The sequence below is a fragment of the Mus caroli genome, unplaced genomic scaffold (genome assembly GCF_978045245.1).
Source record: "Mus caroli unplaced genomic scaffold, Mus_caroli_1 scaffold_14, whole genome shotgun sequence".
Taxonomy (NCBI): domain Eukaryota; kingdom Metazoa; phylum Chordata; class Mammalia; order Rodentia; family Muridae; genus Mus; species Mus caroli.
Window position 1 is genome coordinate 689,495 of NW_028227269.1, and position 26,724 is coordinate 716,218.

At 42.3% G+C, this 26,724-nt stretch overlaps 1 protein-coding gene across 13 annotated transcripts in view; it reads left to right on the plus strand.

The window, feature by feature from the left end:
- The window catches only part of Dtnb (dystrobrevin beta), a 207,155-nt gene that overhangs the window by 57,839 nt on the left and 122,592 nt on the right, over positions 1-26,724 (plus strand). For all 13 annotated transcript variants that reach the window (XR_015045156.1, XR_015045155.1, XR_015045158.1 and 10 more), the window contains exons 6-8: positions 858-1,012; positions 12,566-12,671; positions 16,264-16,430. Coding sequence is in view for 9 of the 13 variants with exons in the window: in XM_085830168.1 (XP_085686294.1) it covers positions 858-1,012; positions 12,566-12,671; positions 16,264-16,430 (428 nt within the window). In the remaining 4 variants the exon portion in view is untranslated. The remainder of the gene's footprint in view (positions 1-857; positions 1,013-12,565; positions 12,672-16,263; positions 16,431-26,724) is intronic.

Genomic DNA, 26,724 nt, shown 5'->3' on the forward strand with positions numbered 1-26,724 from the left:
CTATTCCTGTACAGGGTCTCATGTCCTTCAGGCTGATTTTGAAATTGCTATATAGTTTCATTCTCCTGCCTCTGCTTTCTATGTGCTGTGTTTATGTCTTATAAACAGTAAGGAATAAAGACATGCTGTTTCAAATTTTTCTTGGAACAGTGGACTGTACAAATAAAAGCCAATTATCCTTCAGATCCATGGATTTACAAAGGTGGGGGATGGAGAGATGGCTCAGCAGTTAAGAGCTTGCTGCTCTTGCAGAGGACCTGGGTTTGATTTTCCACCCCTCCACTAGGGAGCTCACAACTGCCTGTAATAACTCCAGCTCCTGTAAGACCGCCCGCCCTCCTCTGGTCTCTGTGGGCACTACTCTCATGTGTACAAGTTCCATTTAAAACTTTTAGAAAGGTAAGTGGACATACAGGAATGTTTTTTTCACTTAATGTGTAGGTAGAATCTTAAATAGAATTGAGGGGCCTTGTGAGCCAAATGACTACATGGTGTTAATAAGTAGGAGAATGATTTGAATGTTAATTAAAACTTGTAATTTGGGCTGGTGAGATGGCTCAGTGGGTAAGAGCACCCGACTGCTCTTCCAAAGGTCCAGAGTTCAAATCCCAGCAACCACATGGTGGCTCACAACCATCCGTAACAAGATCTGGCGCCCTCTTCTGGTGTGTCTGAAGACAGCTACAGTGTACTTACGTATAATAAATAAATAAATCTTTAAAAAAAAAAAAAACTTGTAATTTTATGGTACCTTTGAATGATGCCTTTTTAGTGGTATAGAAATAACAGAGCCATTTATAATTTTCAAGAGATTGTATTTTCTTATTGTTTGGCTTTATTTGCTTTTGTTCTTACAGATATTTTCTCCCAGATGTCAGATTCCAATGGCTTAATGATGTTTGGCAAGCTTGACCAGTTTCTGAAGGAAGCCCTGAAGCTCCCAACAGCTGTCTTTGAAGGGCCATCCTTTGGTTACACAGAGCACGCAGTCCGTACCTGTTTTCCGCAGCAGGTAAGGACATTGACAGAACCTGGGGCTAAGATCCCTGGTGGCTTCTCGCAAGCAGCTTTAAAGGGAGCATGTTGAGGAAAAGCAGGAGATGGGATGGAAGTTCACCTGAGGACTCTTGTTCTTACGAGGGGAACATTTGAAGTTTTTTTGTTATTTTTGTTTTATTTTTATGGTGGAGGAGAAAGTTTATTATAGATAAAAGAGAGTGTAGGTAGCAGTAGGGACATCTGGGAGAGCTCAGAGTGGACATGACCAGACTAAGCTGGGCTATGTGGGGTGAGGGTGAGAGGAAGAAGGAGGGGAGAGAGGGCAACCAGGTGGAGCAGCCAGTAGGCCAAAGGTACCAAGAAAACAAAAGAAAACAAAAGCCATGTAAGTATTTTAAAGAAAAAAAATTGCAAAAAAAAAATTGTTGTGAGTGATGTATGTTTTTTCTCTTCCTTTTGTCAAGTAATGTTCTTTACATTTTACCTACAGGGATTTTGACCTAAAGCTGTAGTGGTACTGGGTCACTGTTTTCTGCACAGCGTTCTTCTGCCCCTTTAGGGTACAATGAGCTTGCCCGGGGCAGAGTCAGAAGTTTGACTTCTCTTCTTGTCTTTTACCTAGAGTCTGGTATAAGCATATCCCTGAGAGCTGAACTCCAGCTCAGAGACTGAAGAGAAGGGAGAGACTCAAGAGTAGTTAACTCAAGGCAGAGAACAGATAAAAGAGCTGTAATACTGCATTTTGAAAGTTATGAGAAACACAAAGATCAGGAAGAAAAAAATCTAGTTTAAAACTAATAGAAATCTTCCCAGAAGATACTTAATTACCAAAGGAAACAGCTTATGGTTGGGAGACTACCAGACAGGGGACGTGACTTCAGCCCAGCCTGCAGTCATGTCAGAGGGTTGGGAGAAACTTAACAGCTGGGCAGCCTGAGATGGGCTGCTCCTGCTCAGACCTTCCTCTGAGACCTCACAGCTTGGATGGAATATTGTGGAAACATTCAAGGGTCCAGTTGTGGCACCTCAATAGAGCCACATATGAGTCTTGGTAAACCCATGTAGCAGTGTAGTCAGCCAATACACACAAGTATTAGTCATGAAAGGCAGAGGAAGCAGACAGTTGAAAATGGAATGGTCTAGGGTTTTTTGTTTGCCTGTTTTTCTGTTACATAGAAAGTTGGAAACATTTGAGCAAAGTTTATAACCAGATAATAGTATCCTGCTACTGAATGTTAATTTTTTGATTTTGATATTTACTTAAAGTAATTTAATCTGGGCCAATCTTGGTGGTGCATGTCTTTAATCCCAGAATTTGGGGGGCAGAGGCAGGTGGATTTCTGTGAGTTTGAGGTCAGCCTGGTCTACATAGCCAGTTCCAGGACAGTTAGGGTTATATAGTGACCCTGTCACAAACAAAACAAAACAAACAAAAAGACAAAACCGAAGGAAGGAAAGAGGAAGTAAGCCAGGTGGTGGTGGTGACTCACACCTTTAATCTCAGCTCGGGGGAGGCAGAGGCAGGTGGATCTCTGTAAGTTTGAGGCCAGCCTTGCTCTAACAGAGCAAGTTCCAGGACAGCCAGAACTACACAGAGAAACCCTGTTTCAAAAAACCATTAAAAAGAATCAACTGCAATATTCATGGATAAAGGCACACACATCTGCTGTGAGAACAAGTCAGGGGCTGGGCTGTCCTCGGCTATGAAGTCAGCACTCAGTGTTTAGTTTGATAAGTTGGATCCATGTAGGAATTTTTTCCTAATAGTGAAGAGGAATAGAGTATAGGACTTAAGCCCTCATGTTTGCCTGAGTGAATCTCAGTGGTTATAAACCAACAGACTGAATTTATAACTTTAAAACATTAAAAATAAACAGAAAATGAATGTAAAACTCCCCAATTTTCTAGACTTCCAAGTTTTGGAGGAAGATTGTGTTTTCTTTTTGGAAGATTTTCCCGTTGTTTGTCCCTTATTTATTTATTTATTTATTTTGGCTCTGACTTCAACTTGAAGAGTTGTCTCCCCTGTGAGGGATTTTAGATCTGATGTCTGTGTGGGAAGGGCAGTATGAACGTAGAGTGGGTGGTATTGTGGGGTATTCACCAGAGAGGACTGTTCAGACACAAGTTTGAGCCAACACAAAGTCTTTATTAACTGGCCAGCTACAACACTGGGTGCTCAGGACCCCATTGTAGCCCTGAGCCTTTTTCAGGATAAGTTTTTAAGCACAAAGACCATGTTTTTGTTGACATATTTCAGTTAATAAGAACAATTACTGAAAAGGAAGGCTAGTACATTTGAGACTTTTCCAGAACTATATGGTGTAATGAATGGTTAATTAAACTGCTTTGGGTCCCAGCAGGTTGAGTGTGCCCTGCATCCATCCAAGATGCAGATCTCTGGATCTGAGAATGAAAGGCAGGACACACAGACGCACACACTCACAGGAACCAGCCAATTTTGATATGCCTCGACTAGCTCAATGGTTGGGCACTGCTGCGCCTAGCAAACACTCCCCTCCAGTATTCCTGAGTTAAACATCTTTAAAAGTCTATATTTCATCTCAGGTACCCCAGACCCAATGGGGAAAGTGACCCTTAGGGGCCAGCTGGGGGGGGGGCAGGGACCCTCAGGTCTGGAAGTGTGGTTTTTGGGGGCCAAGATAAGAAAAGCATTAGAATCAATTCCCAACAATATGGACTTTGATGGATCAGTCCTTTGTTTTAGTTCTGGCAGGTGATTTTGTATGTGTGATAAGTTTTACAGCCTGAATGGCACTAACATCATGGAGTCAGCTGCGGTCTGGGGCCCTGTTACATAGGGGGTGTGAAGGGAAAGAAGGTGCATCATGCATCATGGCACCCAGTGGCTATGGACACCATGGTACACTCTCCCAGAGCAGAGACGAGGTGGTAATAGGGAAGGGGTGTCCATTTAAAAAATATGTTTATTTATTTAATGTATATGAGTACACTGTAGCTGTACTAATGGTTGTGAGCCATCATGTGGTGCTGGGAATTTGAATTCAGGACTTTTGCTCACTCTGGTTGGCCCCACTCACTCCGGCCCTGCCCCATCTGGCCTGAACTATATGATTTATTTATTATTATACCTAAATACACTGTAGCTGTCTTCAGACACACCAGAAGAGGGTGTCAGATCTCATTATGGGTGGTTGTGAGCCACCATGTGGTTGATGGGATTTGAACTCAGAACCTTTGGAAGAGCAGTCAGTGCTCTTAACTGTTGAGCCATCTCTCCAGCCCAGGGGTAGCATTTTTATTATTGGTTAGTTTTTAAAATAGTAATACTATTTTATCTGTTGTAGATACATTTTGATTTTACTTTATCCAACCAAGCTCTTCTGGCTATATGCCAAAATGAATTTTCTTTCTACTTGGAGACATTTTCTGGTTGTTCTGACCTTGCTTTCTGGGACATTGAATATAATTTGGCAAGAATTGCCTGGCATGTGCAGTGTGCATATTTGTGTTATACTGTATGCATTTTAGTCAAGGGATTTCATGATCTCCCTCAGCAGCCCTTCAGCTGGGTAATTTTTGTGGATGAGTGCCATGTTTTGTTGACCTAAAGACCTATCCTCACATTTTCATATCTGGTGTTGAGGCATCTCACATGGCCAGTAGCATTTAGTTTCAGTTGGGTAGATTGTCATTTCCTGTATTTGTGAGAACTTTACCATGACTGTTCACATTGTCACTGCTACTGAGTTAGATCCACATGTCATGTCAAGTGTTCTCAAAAAATGTATACTGTTACAGAGTCATTAATAAGTTACTATAAGCACTATTATATACATATATATAATACATATAATATATATAATATATATATAATATATATATGTGTGTGTGTGTATGTATATGTATTCAGGACCTAGGAGTTTCCTGAATACCGCTCCCTCCTACCCCAGTGGCTTTTGACTACGTTTACCAGGAGTGATTTATTCATTATTTTTTATTTTTATTTTTTGTTTTTTTGAGACAGGGTTTCTCTGTGTAGCCCTGGCTGTCCTGGAACTCACTTTGTAGACCAGCCTGGCCTCAAACTCAGAAATCCGCCTGCCTCTGCCTCCCAAGTGCTGGGATTAAAGGCATGTGCCACCACTGCCTGGCCATGTTATTTTTTATTACCAAAGACTGGTAATAAATTTCAGGGTTTCTATTGCTATGTTGACCAGAAAACAAATTGGGAGGAAAAGTTTTATTTGGCTTATACTTCCATATTGCTGTTCATCTTGTAAGGAAAGTCAGGGCAGGAACTCAAACAGTGCAGGAACCCTGAGTCAGGAGCTGATGCAGAGGCCATGGAGCATGCTGCTTACAGTCCTGCTGAGCCTGCTTTCCTGTAGAACCCAGGGCCACCAACCCAGGGATGGCACCACCCACAATGGGCTGGGTCCTCCATCATTGATCACTAATGTCTTAGAGCTGGCTCTTCAGAGGCATTTTCTCAATTGAGATTCCCTCTTCTCTGATGTCTCTAGTTTGTATCAAGTTGACATAAAACTAGCCAGGACGGATGATGACCAAAATACTAAAATCATTCCTAGTTACATCAAGGAATGTGTTTGAAGGTAGTAAAATGTACGGAATCCTTTGAGTAGATTCATTAAGAGCCTGGCATGGAGTCTTCCACTGGCAGCCTTTGGATGAAGACATAGAACTCTCAGCTCCTCCTGTGCCATGCCTGCCTGTATACTGCCATGCTCCCACCTTGATGATAATGGACTGAACCTCTGAACCTGTAAGCCAGCCCCAATTAAATGTTGTTGGGTTTTTTTTGTTTTTTTTTTTTATAAGACTTGCCTTGGCCATTGTGTCTGTTCACAGCAGTAAAACCCTAACTAAGACACTTACTCCTTTACTCTGTCCTGAGGTAAGTCTCAGCACCCAGCAGGGAGAATATGACACAGGAAAGCAGCTTCTCCTAATGGCAGACAAGCAGAGAGTAAGCAAACTAAGAAAAAATGTGTCCTTTTAAAACCCTGCTTCTCTAACACTGATGATATACTCCCTACTATTGGAACAACCAGCACCAGCCCACAACCTTTCCTTCAGCAAAGGAGACTGTAAGGAACACAATATATTCAAGCGATGACATCCATCTTCCAGATTGTTCTGGAGTCAACAGTTTTCAGAAAAGCCACAGATCTAGTTACAGTTAAGACACAAGCATGGTCATGGATATTAAAGAGTCTCCTGTATCAATGTGGTATGAAGATTGCTCCCCAATTATCTCTGATTGCTCATAAAAGTCTGAACAGCCAATCATTGGGCAGAGGAGAGGGAAGACTCAACGTCCAATCCTAGATAGGGGCCCCAGGGAGAAGAGCCAAGTAGAAAGAGTTCACCACAAGGCAGGTGAAGGTGCAGAAGAAGGGCCACGTGGTGAAGGAAGAAGACAGTTGCCTTGAGTTCAGAAACAAGGAGAAGTCATCAAAGGACACAAGGACAGACAGCTACTGTAGAGCACGCCAAGAAGAGACTGAATGCACATGGCTTGGAATTAGCTGGGTGCCATAGAGGAGTAGGAATAGCTGCTCAGATATTTGCTTAATGATTTTTGACCACATCTATAAGTCTCTGTCTCAGTTATTTGGGAACTACCCATGTTAGAAAAAAATAATCAGAAAATTTTCATTTGACATAAATCATGATGGATTTCTATCAAAATCTTTAACCCTGTCAATACACATTTAGATAGTAATTGTTGAAGATAAATATTTTTAAGGTTATATAATTAAAATATATGCTACAATAGTAAAAAAAAAAAAAAGAGCCTGGCATGACTGACTCATGCGTGATTGCAGTTAATTAAGCCATTGAGTTAGTTTAATTGGCTAAGTCGTTTTCTTCCTTAGTGGTAGGAAAAGTATATATAATGATGCATGTTCGAAGTGATCTTCTAAGAGCATTTTAGATGAGATGAAATAGTGTATAAAATGGGATTTATTATGAACGAGGCCATAGTAGTGAGACCTGTCTCACTAGCATTAATTAGACTGAAAAAAATTACAGAGCCCTAGAAGTGAAGTTTCATTCTAGTTGGGTCTGCAGAGGAGAATGTCTTATTAAATGAACCCTTAGAAATGACACGTGGCCCCCACTCTTCTCTTTTGAAACATTTTTATTGCTAAGTGTGAGAACATGTCCAGTGGCGTTTGCCACGCAGTCCTGCCTGGGGGCTGTAGTCAGGCTGAAAGGGCTCTTTTCTGGTGTTTGCTGGTAGCAGTCTAGCAGACATGCTCCTAGACCTTGGGTATTACTCATACCCCACTGCTATATAGTTTCCTATGCTTTATGGAAAGCGGAAAATTTGTTATTCAAAAATCAGAGGACCTTAACCTGGTGGTTTGTCTAACAAAGTTCATTTGTCTTATTGCTCCTTTTAATCTTAAGGAAGTTTGATGTGAAATCTTTTCTGAAATACAGCTCTAAGCTGGAGAAATGACTCAGTTGGTAAAAAGCTTGCCCTGCAAGAATGAAGGCCCATGTTTGATCACCAGAATTCACGTACAAAGATCTGAGGTTGATTGTAGTGTGCTTGTGATCCTAGCATGGAAGCAGAAACATGAAGAGCAGCAGGGCTTGTCTGTCAATATGCTGAGCCTTCGCTGGAGAGAGATGCTGTCTCAAAATGTGCCCACTCTTTTGGAAGACAAAATAAAACTTTATGAATTTTTTGTGCCTTCTGATAAGGTTCCTAGTATGCCACCCCCACCCCCTTCAGCCTGTCCCTTCCACAGGCATTCCGGGAGCAGACCCTGCCTCCAGGCCACATCTGTCCCCTGGAGACCCTTGCCAGTGTACTGCTTGGTCTCTGCCAGCCTAATAGATGAAAGTGTTATCTCAGGGCAGCTTGGATTTTCATTTCATTTTTCTTGTTTTGAGCAACCTGCATTTTTGGTGAGTGAAAGCAATCACATTTCTTGTCTTTATTTGTTAGCTTCTTCTGAAACAGTCTTCCTTACTGCCTTCTCCCCTGCAACCAAGGCCTCTACTTTCATATCATTGCTAAGATACCTTTCCTCCTTGAAGCTCTGAATCCTTCAATATCCTGCACCGCCATGATGTGTTTCATAGCTCAGGGCTGCCCAGGGGGAGGGACTCCAACTTTATATCCAGTTGTAAATAGCAGCATGCCTGAAAAATGATCCACTCTGCTAAACACGAACAATGACTTAAACTCACAAATAACTGAGAAAACTAGGATTTTTGATTTGAGTTTTGACAGATTTAATCTTATGGTTGTACTTGCCCCCTCATTTTTAATCCATATCATTCCATTATTTTTCTCAAATAAAATAATTATTACAATGAGAAAATTTTTCTTAAATTTTTTTTTTTCTGTGCATTGGTGTTATGTCTGTGTGAGAGTATCAGAAACCCTGGGACTGAAGTTACAGAGAGTTGTGAGCTGCCATGTTGGTGCTGGGAATTTAACCTGGGTCTTTTAGAAGAGTGCTCTTAACTGTTGAGCCATCTCTCTGGCTCCCACAATTCAGATATTTAAAAACATTTAAAATAATACTTGTATTAGTCAAGGTTCTCTAGAGTCACAGAACTTATGGATTGTCTCTATACATTATGGGAACTTACTGTAATGACTCACAGTTTGTAGTCCAACTAACCCAACAATGGGCAGTTGTGAATGGGAAGTCTGAGAATCTAGTACTTGCTCAGTCCCACAAGGCTAGTTGTTTCAGCTGGTCTTCTGTAGAAGTAGGTTCCAACAGATGTGCTGGCAAGCAGGAGAAGAGTGAATCTTTCTTCATCCAGAGTCCTTATGTAGGCTTCTAGCAGAAGGTATGACCCAGATTAAAGGTGTGTACTGGCATGCCTGGACCTGGAATTTGCTTTGTCCCAGGCTGACCTTGAACTCAGATATCTGCTTGCCTCAGATTAAAGGCGTGTAATACCTTGCCTGGGCCTAAACTTTTCATGGCCACTATGCCTCAAGATCCAGGTCAGAAATCTGTCTTCCTGCCTCAAGATCGGGATCACAAGCCAGGTGTGGTGGTGCACACCTTTAATCCCAGCACTTGGGAGGGAGAGGCAGGCGGATTTCTGAGTTTGAGGCCAGGCTGGTCTACAGAGTGAGTTCCAGGACAGCCAGGGGCTACACAGAGAAATCCTGTCTCGAAAAACCAAAAAAAAAAAAAAAAAAAAAAAAAAATCGGGATCACAGGTGTGCCCTCCATTTCTGGATTATAGTTCCTCCTAGATGTAGTCATGTTGACAACCAGGAATAGCCACTACAATACTTCTTGAAGCTATGATAAAAAGATCTCTAATAAAAAGTCTATTAGCCTATACAGTTGTGTCATGATAGATTACTAGTATTTTCGGTTTCGTTTGTTTCTGTGGTATTGAAAGCTGAACTCAGGGCTTTGTGTGCTCTATTCCTGAGCCACATGTCCAGGCAGTGGTTACGGACGGCGGCCTTCCATGCATGGGTTCTATAACTCAAGTTGATGTGTGATTGCTCTTGCTAGGTAAAACATGCTTACAATTCTGTAGTTATAAAAGTTTGTTTGCAGTGAGTCTTCAATGTTATTGAGGCCATTGAAATGGCTCAGCCAGTAAAAGTGGTTGCCACGTTAGCCTGATGATCTGAGTTCAGTCCCAGAGCTCACATAAAAGGTGGATGGGGAGAACTCTCTAGACCTTTCCTCTGCTGTTGTACACATGGCAGTAATAAATAAATACAATTTTAATGTTTTCACCTGAGAACTTTTCAAATGCCATTTTGAGACTAAATGTCAACCATTGCTTTAAAGTTATAAAGTCAGTCAGTGAGAAATATTTACATACTAAACAACAGAAAATACAAAGTACTTATCGTAAATGGTAGAAGATTTGGAAATTGTAACAATGACAGTCTATTGCCGAATTATTTTTAATTGCTCTTTAATACTGTTTCAGTGAGGCTAGACTTCTGAGGATGCAGGAATATGAAAACAAAAGAGAATAGTAATTGTTCAGCTGGAGAGATGGCTCAGCAGTTAAGAGCACTGACTGCTCTTCTGAAGGTCCTGAATTCAAATCCCAGCAACCACATGGTGGCTCACAACCATCCGTAATGAGATCTGACTCCCTCTTCTGGGGTGTCTGAAGACAGCTACAGTGTACTTACATATAATAATAAATCTTAAAAAAAAAAAGAATAGTAATTGTTGGCATTAAGAGTTGGAAAAACGGAGCCGGGCGTGGTGGCGCACGCCTTTAATCCCAGCACTCGGGAGGCAGAGGCAGGCGGATTTCTGAGTTCGAGGCCAGCCTGGTCTACAGAGTGAGTGCCAGGACAGCCAAAAAAAAAAAAAAAAGAGTTGGAAAAACGGGATAACAAAAAAATCATTCTTAAGAAAAGATATGAAATTATATTCAACAATGCAGATAGCTAACCTTTTCTCAGAGAGTTATAAATGTGCTGTTTCTGCTTAGCCTATCAGGCAGCTGTTAAATGATTAAAACTGAAGACTTTGTATAAAAGAAAAAGTTTAATGTTGAATGAAAGATACTATTTGTATTTGCCTCATTCTGCTACATATTTGAAAGGGAAGAACCCTCTCAGGATCGGTTTTTTATTTTTCAGGTAACTGCAGCTGTGTCATGCTGCATCTGGCAAGCCCCATTGTACTCTCCAGAGAGAACAAGACTGAAAGGCAGTGATAGTCTAAGTAGAATGAAGATAATGGTGTGGGGAGGCTGTGAAACTAATGCCCCCTGCTGGCCTCTGCCTTTTCCTTCCCCATCTTGATGCCCTAGGTCTGCCATCCCTTCATTACAAACCATTTTTTCCCCCTAGGTTTCTACTGCAATATTTTTCTCTCACTATGCCTCTACTCTACCTTCTGTTTCTATTTTCCCTCTAGTTTTTTCTCCAGAGATATTCTCAGTTAGAGTGACTTCCAGTTAATGTATTCTAGGGCCAGTATATTTGTAGTTGCCAAAGACCCAGGAGTGAGTGTGTGTTCTTGTATTTGGTATGATGGGCGTCCTGAGTTCCCTGGTGCCAATACTTTTTGCTTGGGAGAAAAAAGGAATGGAATTCTGAATGTCATTTTTGCTTTGCTCTTCCTTCTCTTGTACCAATCTCCATGTACAATATCTTTTTCTGGTCTTGGGGATCAGACTCGGGACCTTACACATATTAGGCAAGTTCTCACGGAGCTATAGCTCCCACCTCTACCCATCTTACATGGCTGGGCTGGGGCATGGTCTTATGCCTGTATGCCTATCTTTGTTTCTGTTCTGTTTTGTTTTTAGTTTCTTACTCTGTGTACACGTGCACACACATGCATGCCTGCCCATGCCATGCCATTCACATGGAGTTGGTTCTCTCCTTTCACTTTCCTGTGAGTCCTGGGATTCAAGAGCAGGTCCCTGGCTTGCTTGGTGAACACCTTTCCCCGAAGAGCCATCCTATTGACCCTTGTTGTTATTTGAGACATGATCTCATGGTGTGGCTCAGGCTGAAATGGAATGTGTGATCCTTCTGCCTCAGACTTCCAAGCGCTGGAATTATAGGTGTTTGCCACCTCTCCTGGCTTTCCTCTGAGTGCTGTTTGAAGTGGGCACCATGGTTGTATGTTACAACTGCAGACTTCTAACGGCATTGCATAGTCCTTTGTCCAAATTTTTTCCCCCACGGAGCTGGAAATGTATTTTGTGACTTAGAAGAAATAAAAAAGACACTTTACTAATTGGAAATATTGTTCCAGATTTGTTCTGTCTGCATCATATAACTCGTTGGAGCATAATAATATCAGTGTTCCACATAGTGGCAGCTGTCTGTTGCAAGAGAAAAATACAATTTAATAAGAGAGCGAGTGTAGATGTCTAAGTGTTTTACCTTGCTTTATATTTATTGCAACAATTATCATTTTACAATGTGTCATTGTAAGTGTGTGGCTGTTTTACCTTGCTTTATATTTATTGCAACGATTATCATTTTACAATGTGTCGTTGTAAGTGTGTGGCTGTTTTACCTTGCTTTATATTTATTGCAACGATTATCATTTTACAATGTGTCGTTGTAAGTGTGTGGCTGTTTTGCCTGTGTATATGAAGCCACATTCCCAGCTACTCAGAAGAAATTCATTACGTGCCAGTTGTGTGCCAGGCACTGCCGAGGATGCTGGAATACGGCTCCTAACCAGGCATCCTTAGTTTCTGTCATTGTAGATGTTTTATGAGCAGGAGTGTGATGTCTGTCTCCCTCACAGGACAGCAGAAATGGTGCTCAGAACACTGGGCTCTGGCTCTGAGTCTGGTTTGGGTTGGACATGAGCAGCTATTTAAATGCTATCTTCCTTTTTCTTACTGGTCAAAGGAGGAGGCGAAGACACTAAACAGCTCTTTTTAGAGGCAGAATCTTACTGGTAGAGATTCATTTTCAGATACAAGTGCTGTGTGTATATTCAAATGTATGTAGTCATGATTGTGATAATTTCATTCCTGCTTGGTTGGGAGAATCCTAAAACAACTTTAAAGACCCTTGGAAGATATAACGTGCACTTGTTTTCTCTTCTCTTCACAGAAGAAGATAATGCTGAATATGTTTTTAGACACCATGATGGCCGATCCTCCTCCCCAGTGCCTTGTCTGGCTACCTCTCATGCACAGGCTTGCCCATGTTGAGAATGGTGAGCACAGCTTGACCCTTCATCCCTCGGGTTATAGCTATTATCGTGAAAAGTTGTAAGTGACATTTGCTTAGCACGACATCATTTGAAGTTGTGGCTTTTTTGGGGGGGAATAATATTTATTTCGACACAAAAGTGGAAGTTATGTCACTGAGGATTCTGAGAAATAATAAAACATGATGGTATGGACACATTTCTTTCACCCTGAGATTGCAGGAAGTCGTATGTTTATATTTATCTGCTGTGGTCAGGAATTTCTTTTTCCCTCTTTTAATTTATCAGAAAACTGTAGCTCTGCAATATTAGCAATCAAACTTTAGTTGATTTTGAATAATTAAAACATAGCTAAGATAAAATTTAGTTCTGGGCCTCTTGTCTTCTATTTTTCCCTTTATGATTGTGTGTGTGTATGTGTGTGTGTGTGTGTGTGTGTATGTATGTGTGTGTGTGTGTGTGTATGTATGCAAGTGCACGCATGTGGAGGTCAAATTTGATACTGGGTGTCTTTCATTATCTTTTGAGACAGACACTCAGTGAACATAGAAGTTCCCGATTGACTGGCCTGGCTGGCCTCGAGCTCCAGAAACCTACCTTTCTCTGCTGCTCTCCCACCCAGTGTTAGATGTTGGCTTGTTTGACCACACTTAGCTTTTCTGTATGTGTTAGGGATCTAAACTCAGGTCCTGATGTTTGTGGGGCGGGCACTCCACTCACCATGTCTTCTTTCCAGTCCCATTTTTACCAGTTTACCTTGAATATACTGCTGAGGTCTTTCCTCGTAGTTTGATTTGCCTATAAAGTAGATGTTTCACTTTGAATTGAAATGATTCTTGCTTCTTAGAACCCTCTTGGTGCTTTTTGCTGTTTATTTCCATATTCGGGTGTTATGGATGTGTTAAAGGGAAGGCCGTCACTTTTCTATGCAGCCTTCTTTCTCTCCAGGTTTGCCTGACCTCCTCTGCCACAGGAGGACAGAGGGCATAGCAGAGGGCTGCTGACTGAGCAGGCCCCTCCTCCTTGCTTCTCTTTTCTTTCTTTTTTTTTTTTTAATAAGGTATTTTCTTCATTTACATTTCAAATGCTATCCCAAAAGTCCTCCATACCCTCCCCCCCACCACTCCGCTACCCACCCACTCCCACTTCTTGGCCCTGGCATTCCCCTGTACTGGGGCATATAAAGTTTGCAATACCAAGGGGCCTCTCTTCCCAATGATGGCCGACTAGGCCATCTTCTGCTACATATGCAGCTAGAGACACAAGCTCTGGGGGGTACTGGTTAGTTTATACTGTTGTTCCACCTATAGGGTTGCAGACCCCTTCAGCTCCTTGGGTGCTTTCACTAACTCCTCCATTGGGGGCCCTGTGTTCTATCCAATAGCTGACTGTGAGCAGCCACTTCTGTGTTTGCCAGGTATCGGGCTAGTCTCACAAGAGACAGCTATATCAGGGTCTTCCAGCAAAATCTTGCTGGCATATGCAATGGTGTCTGCGTTTGGAGGCTGATTATGGGATGCAAAAGACACTGTCAATAAGACAAAAAGGCCACCAACAGATTGGGAAAGGATCTTTACCAATCCTAAATCAGATAGGGGACTAATATCCAGTGTGTATAAAGAACTCAAGAAGATGGACTCCAGAAAATCAAATAACCCCATTAAAAATGGGGCTCAGAGCTAAACAAAGAATTCTCACCTGAGGAATACTGAATGGCTGAGAAGCACCTGGAAAAATGTTCTGCATCCTTAATCATCAGGGAAATGCAAATCAAAACAACCCTGAGATTCCAGGCTTACTTTTCTAAAGGACTAGACTTTTAAAGCAGCTAAATTCTTAAATAAGAGTTTCTGAATAGGCACAAAAGTAGTTAAATTGCTAAGCTGTTCTTGGTTCTTTGAGGAGAGATGCTTATATACTCTTAAGTATTTTATTAGTTTCATGTCCAATTGGTTTTCACAAATTATATCTGCTTTGAGGAGTGAAAAAGAGTCTCATTTGTCACGATGTGCCATTAGCCATAAGAATATTTTACTATCATTTTGTATAGAATGTGTTATTGATGATGTACTTACATATTCAGTGATATTATGTCTTCTTAGAGACAGAGAAATGTTATGAAAACTTTGAAATGTCTAGAAATAAAACCATTTGTCTATCACCTTGACACTTGTTTATATGTCTTACTTTTTTTAAGATTTATTTATTTTATGTATGTGAGTACACTGTGGCTATCCTCAGACACACCAGAAGGCATCAGATCCCATTACAGATGGTTGTTAGCCACCATATGGTTGCTGGGAATCAAACTCAGGACCTCTGGAAGAGCAGACAGTGCTCTTAACCACTGAGCCATCTCTCTAGCCCTATACATTTTACTCATAAGTGGCAAATAAGCCTCAAATTATGGTATATTTGGGGGTTGGTTTCATTTGGTGTCTTTCCTGTGTTTTGAATTACTATTTAAAAGATAAATTGAAAAGCTGCATGTGGTAACACATACCTGTAACCCCAGTACTTAGGAGGTAGACATAAGAGTGTCAGAAATTGGCTGGCATCATTGGCTATATATATTGTGTTCACACCCAGCCTGGAAGACATAAGACTTCATTTAACAAAAGAAACAAGGGGCTGGTGAGATGGCTCAGCGGTTAAGAGCACCCGACTGCTCTTCTGAAGGTCCTGAGTTCAAGTCCCAGCAACCACATGGTGGCTCATAACCATCCGTAAGGAGATCTGACTCCCTCTTCTGAAGTTTGTGAAGTGTCTTCTGAAGTGTCTGAAGACAGCTGAAGTGTACTTAGATATAATAAATAAATAAATCTTTTTAAAGAAAAGAAAAGAAAAAAGAAATGAAACAAAGCCAGGTGGTGGTGGTGCACACCTGTAATCCCAGCACTCGGGAGGCAGAGGCCAGCCTGGTCTACAAAGTGAGTTCCCGGACAGCCAGGGCTATACAGAGAAACCCTGTCTAAGAAAAAAAAAACCCAAAACAACAACAACAACAAAAAAGAAATGAAACAAAAGAACACCCCACCCCCCGAAGGGACATATATATTTATTTGTTTAAGCAGAAGTTATATTTATTGTGTTGGTTTACAAATCCAGATGTGTACATATTATGAAGGCAGCTGGTTCATCTTGTACTTTACAGAAGCAGCAGTCTCTGAGCACTCCTAGTGACAGAGCCACTCACTGATCTGCCTGGGCTGCCTCTTACCTCCCCACTGTGTTCACATGTTCACGTGCTCAGAAGAGACTAGAAGAAAGTCATGAAGACGTGCATGTTCAACCTAAAGTCCCGGAGTGCATTTGATAATTCTACTACTAAACTGTGACATTTAATATTAACGTAAAACTTTACAAATGTTGACTGTACCGATGATGGAGCTGTACCAGGTGATGGCTTGGCTTCTGAGTGCACACTCTTGCCAACACTCTTGTATTTCTTGGAAATGCAGTGTCAGAAGTCAGACAGTTTAGTTTTTGGTCTGTCTGTTTGCACCGTGCTGTTGCAGTAGGTTTTGTTTTCCTTCGAACTGTTTTGTCCTCAGCTGACACTGTCTTGTTCTCTGTCCCCTCTTTTGCTGGCCACCAGTCTTCCATCCTGTGGAATGCTCCTACTGTCACTGCGAGAGCATGATGGGCTTCCGATACCGATGCCAGCAGTGCCACAACTACCAGCTCTGCCAGAACTGCTTTTGGCGTGGCCATGCCAGCGGCACTCACAGCAACCAGCACCAGATGAAGGAGCATTCCTCTTGGGTAACTCACTTCTTGTCTTCGATCACGTACTCTCAACTATTCACTTGGCTTACGTGTAGTACTTGGTCGTGTATCCTGCAGGTGCCCTGACCGGTAGGATGTGGTGTCACGGAAACTTAACGCCAGCACAGGTGCTGAGGTTCCTCCTCACTGAGTTCTAAAGATACTCTTTTTCTTTTTTTTTAAGATTTATTTATTATTTTATATGAGTATACTATTGCTTTTTTTATTCCAGACACACCAGAAGAGGCATCAGGTCCCATTACAGATGGTTATGAGCCACCATGTGGTTGTTGGGAATTGAACTCAGGACCTTCGGAAGAATAGTCAGTGCACTTAACCACTGAGCCATCTCTCCAGCCCTCAGTGAGCTTTAAAAGAAGACTTTTAAATCTTCTGGGAGGTGCAAATGTTAACTGTACTTAAAATGGTCCTTTGCAAAGTAAAAAGTATGTTTCTTCTGATTTGAAAATGATACAGAGGGTTTCTTCCTCGTGTTCCCTTGAGCCTTCAGTTGGGTTTGAAGTCCTTTCTTCAAGCCAGTTTTCCTCTCAGCTTGATTGTGTCTGTATGGCACAGGGGAAGAAAGCAGCGTGTAATACAGGAGTTATCTATGTGTCTCTTAGGTTGGAGAAAGACTATTTACAATCACAGCCACATTACTATTCTAACCTTGATAAGTAGCTTTTAAATAATACTTACGTGGTGGCCAAGCACAGTGGTGTATACCTGCAACCCCATTACTGAGGGGCAGAAGGAGTCAGGAGTCAGAGTTCCAGGCCAGCCTGTTCTACAAAGTGAGATTTGGTCTCAAAACAAAACCAACGAAACCAACATTTGCCTAAAGATTGATGTCTTCTCTATCTGTGATGTTTATAGATCATGCAATATGAATCTCATTAAGTATTTTTCTTCACAACTTTGATCTACTACAGTTGTTTGTTTGTTTCTTTGTTTTTGTTTTTTTTAACGTCAGGATTTTTCTGTGTAGTCTTAGCTGGCCTGGAACTCACTCTGTAGACCAGGCTGGCCTCAAACTCAGAAATCCGCCCCTCTACGTAATTTCTCTTTCTTTTTTGTTTTGCTACTAAGTAAAGATAACTTGATTGTCATTTTCCTACCTTAGGTAAAGTACTGTAGCCCACTATGCTAATTGACTGGCAGTGTTTGTTGCGTAGGTTTTAGGTTAGAATCTTGCCCTCGCTGAGACAGGTTTTGCTCTATCACTTTTGGTTTTGCTGTCGAGCTTCAGTGAGGATCTCATTCTCAACATTGGGGTGTGGAGAGCAAAGGTTTATATGCCTGTAGTCTGAACTTGCTCATTTATGGTACTTTTCCAAAGTGAGGATTTTTCATCTCTTTGAAAGTCAGTGACTGAGTACTGCTCTATGGTTCGCAGAAGCACCTGCTGTGCACCCTTGAGCTCTTTCTCTGAGTTATAGCATATATAAGTGAAGTATAAGCTGTGCGTGGTAATTTATTCCCACAGTTCCAGTGCTTGGGGGTGTGAGCCAGGATTACCATGATTCAGGCCAGCCTGTGTTAAGACTTTATCCTCCACCAACAAACAAATAAACAACAAACCAGTGTAGAATCCATAAATGAATTCTTATTTGAGCCTCTCAAGACTCCTGTGAAGATTTTCTTTCTAAATATTTTTCATTTTTATTTCATCTTGCTGTATTTTTTCTACTTTTTGAATTTTTTATAGTAAATTACAATTTCCAGAAATCTTGTATAAAGCTTATATAATTTTAAGTCTGATACCATCAATAGGTCAGTTCTGAATTTTGATGGATATCATGCCTTAGTGTGACACGTGTGTTTTAACAGTGTGTGTGTGTGTGTGTGTGTGTGTGTGTGTGTGTGTGTGTGTAAGTAACTTGTTCTCAAAATTAAGAATATGCACAGTGCCTTGGCCCTTTGAGAAGGATGTGGGTGAATTTTGAGGCTGGATATAACAGATTTAACAGAAAGATAACTAGTTTTTTTGGTGGAGCAGGCAAATGCTCTACTGCTGAGCAATATAACAACCACTGTTTCCAGTGTAATGGTATGTTTTCTATTGTGTCTGTATTAATATTTGAAATGAATGCTTCTATGCTTGCGGCAGCAGATTTTAGTTTGTTTGACTGGTTTGTCAAAGAAGTTGCACTGTAGATTTGACATAGGTGTATTTCATTATTTGTAAGATTATTTTATTTTCCCAAAGCCTCTGTTTAATGTTTCATCTAAGTATACAAGTAGCAATTCAGTATTCCAGACCTCAGTCTATTTAATCTGTGTTCATTTTCCAAAAAAGTCCCATATGGTACTATATCCAGTATTTCTCCAGTCCAACCATCATTTGTTCATTCAGAAGGTATTTTGAGGACTTGCATATGTAATCAGCACAGTCATACCTCCAAGAACAAACCTCTCAAAGGTTCCTGCCCTCTACAGTATGAAAACAATTGCTAGGGCCTGCTGATGTCTCTGTTTCCCCAGTCCTGGTGGGCATTCTGACTGCTTGCCACACCTCTTCTCCAACTTTACATGGGTGGGACTATGCAAATAGTTCTCACCAGTGGAATGTAAACTGCCCAGCGGTGCATCTTTCCACAGTACTTCTCTGTCCTCTGCCACCTCACTTCAGAGGATTTCATTAGGATCCAGTAGAAAGTTAAACTGTGAAATAGAAGAAAACTAGCCCTGTCATGAATGGTCAGTAGAGAGCAGCATATGCCAACCCATTTGCCCGACATAGAAGCTTGATTAGGCTGAGGTAGGAGACTGAAGGTTCCCGGCTACCTTGAGTAACTCAGCAAGAACTTGTATCAAGAAGAAATTTAAAAGGGCTGGGGATGTAGTTCAGTGATAGAACACTTACCTGGTATTTTCAAGTGGGTTTAATTTCCAACGCATACACACACACACACACACACACACACACACACACACCAGGACAAACAAACAGAAAACCCTTTGTGTTGAATGATTAAAGTTTCCATCTTTCCTATTGTACTTAATACTAGAAGTGGATCACTAGTAACACTTAAGGCTTGACATACAGGAGTATACCAGTGAGCAAATGAGTCAAATGGTGGAGGGGGAAAAGAAGCCATGTGAAACACCTGTAACCAAAATGGTAAGTTAGTACTTAGAAGTAGCCTCATACCAACTGAGCCAAATGTTGGAAAGGATTATAACAAGACTCTGTTAACTGTGGTATTGCAGGAAGGAGATGAGCTTAGGAAAGATAGGCTGGTTTATAATCAAAGATAAAGGAAATTACTGACAGTTCTGGTAGCTATGGCAGTATAAGGAGAAAAAAAAAGCTGTTATTAAACCCTACTGAGTAAGAGCTGAGAGCTGAGGATATTTACAAAGCCTAGTAGACGTTCTTAGTTGGATAGACAAGTAAAGGCTGCCTATAGAACTTCTGTTTGTAGAGTTAAGGTCCCTGAAGTCTGTCAGTTCTCAAAATTCCTGAGGAATTCTGTTGAACAGACAAAGTCGGGACCTTGTTTCATGTGGCTCAGGCTTGAGAATAAGGTCCAGGGAAGAACTGTAGTTTTTGGCACATGGTACTAATGGAGAAGCAAATAATGAAAGGCCTATTGCGTTTCTGAGGGAATCGTGTTGGCAGAGAATCCACAAGTCTGGACTAAAAAGACTTTTGATTAATTTGAGCTAGACAATCACTTTAGAAACCCAGACCTTACCCTGATGCCAGGAAGAGGCAGGGATGAGTGCATTATGACCATTGTGTATCCTCAGAAGAGGGCGTGTCATGGCCATGTGGGTAAAGAAGAGACCTACGACCAGGTGTGGTGGTGCAAAGCTCCAATTCCAGCACTGGAAGGTAGAAAAATGAGTTTGAGGCCAGTCTGAAATACATGAAAACTTGATAAAAAAGAAAGAAAGAAAGAAAGAAAGAAACCAAAACCAGAAAGAAAGAAAAAGACCAAACACACAGTTTCTGTTTCTGTCCCCTCTGTATCTTGGGGGTGGGAGCAGGTGCAGGTACCCCTTTCAGGTCTCAGATTGCATCACTAGGAGTTGCATATGGTCAGAGGAAGATGGTCTCATCTGAGATGCATTGACTACATAGATTATAGACCTTTCCTGTGTCTGCTATGGGAGGGTTGAGTATGTCAGGACACGCGTGACCATGGTGCTCACTAAGCCGTGTTTTCCTTCCTACCTGGGAAGATAACTCATTTCTATAATTCATCTTCCTTGCAATCGCTAAGTACCTGTGGCCAGTCTTCACCAGAGGTTATTACCTCTTAGCCAAGGCAGTTTAAAGCAGATCTGCTTCCTCCATCCTAATTGTCTTTATCCTCATCTGTGAAAACCATGGTAATATTTCCAAAGGTGACGCAAGAGCCTTGGTCAGAGGAGGCTGGGTACGTGGATGGATAGAGCCCCTGCCCGTTTGCCTATGACTTTCGAGAAAGGAAGCTGCGAAATCAGGAGTATAGAGGTGAGGAGGAGGTTAGAGTACAGAAATGACAGGCCTTGTTTGGAAAGAGAGGAGCGAAGACTGATGCCAGCGCAGCCAGGGAGCCAGCGAGTCTGAGGAGCATGATCCGGACACGAGCCAGGCTCTGATCCGCCATGGTCAGGTCTTCTGAGCAAAATGAGGAATCTGGGTAGAACTTGGGGTAGTATGACATAATTCCATTCATGTTTTACATGCTCAGTCTCGATGCTGGGCAGAAAGTGAACAGTGTAAGTAAAGGAGAAGCGTAGAGACTATTTGTGAAAGATTATTATATTAATTGTATCAGTTAATTCCCTTGTTGTAGCAACGTATTCAGCAGACCAGCCTGTAGGAACAAGGATTTTATTATTGTGTCTGTGGTTCAGGGGGTCTAGTCCATCATGGCAGGGAAATGGTGGTAGAAAGCGCCTTGATAGGATAGGAGACAGAAAAAGAGATGTGCTTACTCAGCTAGGATTCTCCTGCCCCTCTTTTATTCAGTGAGGGACCCCGGCCTGTAAAATGGTGCTGCCCAAATTCAGAGTCAGTTGTTGTCCCACCCCCTCATCTCTACCCCTTATTTAATTCTCTCTGGCAATGAAGACATGTCCAAAGGTGTGCCTCATTAATGTCCTAGTCATTTATTGATCGAATCAAGTTGACAATGAAAATTATTATGATTAAACAAAATATGATATGATATGGCTGCAATAAAGGTGGTAAAGATGTATGTGTGCGCGTGCATGCATGCATGTATCTGTCTGTCCCAGGGCTTCATATGTCAGGTAAGCATTTTACCAGGGAGTTATCTTCTAGCTTAGAAAATATAAAAGGGACTGAACACACACCACATACACATCACACAAACCAACCACCCCACCACATATTCAACACACACACCACACACACATCACACAAACCAACCACCCCACCACATATTCAACACACACCACACACACATCACACAAACCAACCACCCCACCACATATTCAACACACACACCACATACACATCACACAAACCAACCACCCCACCACATATTCAACACACACACCACACACACATCACACAAACCAACCACCCCACCACATATTCAACACACACACCACACACACATCACACAAACCAACCACCCCACCACATATTCAACACACACACCACATACACATCACACAAACCAACCACCCTACCACATATTCAACACACACCACACATACATCACACAAACCAACCACCCCACCACATATTCAACACACACACCACATACACATCACACAAACCAACCACCCCACCACATATTCAACACACACACCACATACACATCACACAAACCAACCACCCCACCACATATTCAACACACATACCACATACACATCACATAAACCAACCACCCCACCACATATTCAACACACATATCATATACACACTGCACACCACACACACACACACACTATACACACTATACAGCATGTACATGCACACACCGTATACCACACACCACAGAGAGCACCATACATGCACACAGCATACACAATACATACCATACTCACATACACACATACCCCACATACACACCACACACTGCACACCAACCACCCCACCACATATTCAACACACACACCACACACACATCACACAAACCAACCACCCCACCACATATTCAACACACACACCACACACACATCACACAAACCAACCACCCCACCACATATTCAACACACACACCACACACACATCACACAAACCAACCACCCCACCACATATTCAACACACACACCACATACACATCACACAAACCAACCACCCCACCACATATTCAACACACACACCACATACACATCACACAAACCAACCACCCCACCACATATTCAACACACACACCACACACACATCACACAAACCAACCACCCCACCACATATTCAACACACACACCACACACACATCACACAAACCAACCACCCCACCACATATTCAACACACAGCACATACACATCACACAAACCAACCACCCCACCACATATTCAACACACACACCACACACACATCACACAAACCAACCACCCCACCACATATTCAACACACACACCACACACACATCACACAAACCAACCACCCCACCACATATTCAACACACACACCACATACACATCACACAAACCAACCACCCTACCACATATTCAACACACACCACACACACATCACACAAACCAACCACCCCACCACATATTCAACACACACACCACATACACATCACACAAACCAACCACCCCACCACATATTCAACACACACACCACATACACATCACACAAACCAACCACCCCACCACATATTCAACACACACACCACATACACATCACACAAACCAACCACCCCACCACATATTCAACACACATACCACATACACATCACACAAACCAACCACCCCACCACATATTCAACACACATATCATATACACACTGCACACCACACACACACACACACTATACACACTATACAGCATGTACATGCACACACCGTATACCACACACCACAGAGAGCACCATACATGCACACAGCATACACAATACATACCATACTCACATACACACATACCCCACATACACACCACACACTGCACACCACACACACACACACACTTGCAGCTAGCCTCTGAATTGAACACCTCCTTCTACACACACCTGCTAGCCTGTCTAGCAGGGTAAATACTGACTGCTGATGGTTCTGGGGAGCAGAAGAACATGGTCTTGCTGTGGAACCTGCAGACCTCAGGAATAAGGACTAGGAGCAAGCTGGGCATGCTCCCTTCCTTCTCCATCACTGAGCCCCAGATTAAGATGGAGAATGAGTGAGGGCAGACACCCCTTCACCTAGAAGCAAGGAATGGAGGTAACTCTCAGGTTTATATTCAGGCTTGCAAGGGAAGTAGATCATTCAGGCCATCTCCTCTGAAATGCTTGCTTCATGCCTGTGTAACTTTGCCATTAGAGCTGTGGAGCTGTAGCATTTGGTGGTACTCAGTTGCATAATAAACCACCAAAAACAAAACCTTAATGACAAAACACTGTAATCATCAGGCTGTATTTCTGACTTTGTGTCAGGTATTTGGGCAGGGTGTGTAGGCCAGCAGTTCTCAGCCTTCCTAATGTGGAACCCTTAAATACAAGTGCCCCCCCACAACCATAACATTTTTGTTCCTACTTTGTAACTGTAATTTTGCTACTGTTATGAATCAAAATGTAAATTTTTTGGAGATAGAGGTTTGGCAAAGGGGTTGCAATCCATAGATTGAGAACTGCTGGTATTAGGATTGGCTGTCTCAACTCCATGTTTTCTGGGCTCTTTCTTGGGATGATTGAAATATGTTTGTGGCTTGAAGGACTGGAGGCTTCTTCATTCCCGTGTCCACTGCCACTCTAGGATATCAGGAAGGCCCACCACAGCTGAAGTTTTGCAAGATTCCAGCAACATATGCCCTATTCATGTGCTGCCCCTCGTGCTTGGCACCCGGGTTTTTAGGAGACTTTGTCTATGCCAGAGCATCTAGAGACCAAGTCGTGCAGGCAGACGCACTGGGCAGAGCTTCCTGCCCTTGCCGTCTACCACACCCTCTAGGTTGGATCTCAGCCCTAGGAGCAGGACAGTGGGCATGGAAGGGTGGAATTTCAGTGAGTCCAGATGGTAGGAGAGAGCCTTTGGCCAGTTTCTGTTTGGAAACACAGCATACCACACACAGGACATTCCAAACAACCAGGGCTTTCCTTATGGTTAATGTAACAGAGAGATGTTCGTGGTTTTGTGCTAAATTTTCTTTATCTTTTTGTTTTGTTGTTGTTTTGTTTTGTTTTGAGACAAGGTTTCTCTGTGTAGCCTTGGCTGTCCTGGAACTTGCTTTGTAGACCAGGCTGGCCCTGAACTCAGAGATTCACTTACCTCTGCCTCCTGAGTGTTGGAATCAAAGGCATGCATCACCACTGCTTGGCTGAATTTTACTTATAAAGAGTCCTTTACAGCACTGCAGAGGAAGAGGCAGAGGCAAACCTAGTCTACATAGTGAGCCTCAGGCCAGCCAAGACTGTGGGTTAGATGTAGTTAGGGAATAGAAACACAACCAACTTCTCATCCCCTGCCTCCCTGTCTTCCACTCAGATCTCTGCCTACCCCAGTTTTCACTTTACCAAGGTCAGTCTGACTGATTCCCACCTTGGTATTCCAGATGATGAGGGAGTTGGGGAAGGATGGGAGAATTTATGCAAATATTCGTGGACCACAGATATGGTTCTTAGCAGAGTATCTTTAGTTACATAACTAGGGGGAGTGACCTGAAAATTTCATCTTTCTAGCCAGCAGATGGCAGACTGCACCTTTGAACAGTCTTAACCCCTTCAAAAAAAATCTATAAGTAAGGAAGTAGTTTTTGTTTAACAAGATATTAAACAAATATTACTGTTTTAAAAATATTAGTGATAATCTCATATAATTTTTGAAACATTGATACAAAAATTTTTAATATAAGGAGCCATATTTATCAGAAGCAATCTTAATTTTCCTCCCTCCCTCCCTCCCTCCCTTCCTCCCTCCCTCCCTCCCTCCCTCCCTCCCTCCCTCCCTTCCTTCCTTCCTTCCTTCCTTCCTTCCTTCCTTCCTTCCTTCCTTTTTCTTTTGAGACAGGGCTTCTCTGTGTAGCCCTGGCTGTTCTGGAATGCACAGAAATCTGCCTGAGTACTGGGATTAAAGCCATGAATTACTGCTAGCATCTATGTCCTTGTACCTTTTAAATTCTAAAAGATAATCTGAGAGTCTCTTCAGGGTGGAAGAGCTGTGCTTATTGGTTATACTTTCCCCAGTTTCAAATGGATCCATGTTATATTTAATTACTACTTTGCAAATAGCACAAAATCAAATAGGAAATTATTTATCTACCTACCTACCTACTTACCTTCCTTCCTTCCTACCTACCTACCTACCTACAGTTGAGACAGGGTCTCACTATGTAGCTCTGGCTGTCCTGGAACTCACTATGTAGACCAGGGTATCCTCAAATTCACAGTGATTCCCCCTAGCTCGACTAGGATTAAAAGCATGTGCCACCATGCTCAGCCTGGAGGATATGGAGATGTGTCTGAATAAATTGTAGATGAATATGAGTGCTGTACTTACATATATGCATGTGTGCTATTTGCATGCCAAGTGCCCATGGAGTTCAGAAGAGGGGGTCAGATTCCATAAAACATCAGTTATGGATGGTTGTGAGCCTAGGTCCTCTGCAAGAGCAACAAGCACTCTTAGCCTCTCCCATCTCTGGGTATAAGTTTCTAATGCATAAAATAGCACTCCCACAAATAGGAAATGGGGCACAGACTTGTGTAAAACAAAATCTACAAAGTCTGCTTTTTTTTTTTTTTTTTTTTTTTTGTGCCCAGGTACCCTCAGAAGCTACTGAGTCGGTGCCTGCCTTGACTGCTGCCCTGTGTCTATTGTTGGTGCAGTAAAGCTGCCCGCTGTGTCCATGGCACCAGCTTGGTGCTGCTGTGCTCTCAGCCCGCTCCAGCTGGGCAGCTCCTGAGTCAGCAGGCTGCTTCTCTACCTCTGTGTGAGTTGAGTCTTGGCCCCCTGGAAGAGCCCCACCTCTCTTAGCTCCTGCTGGTTTGCTGACTATTGTCTCCACCCTTTGTGTATTCAGGAGACAAGTGAATCATTGTTGAGGTGTAGTCTGGACTCTGTTGAGAGTAAAGGAAAGGGTTGCTATTTTGCAGAGGCCACAGACAACACCCAGGAGCACCGCCTGTAAACTAGAGCATTCTGTTGCTGCATGAAAAGGCACTG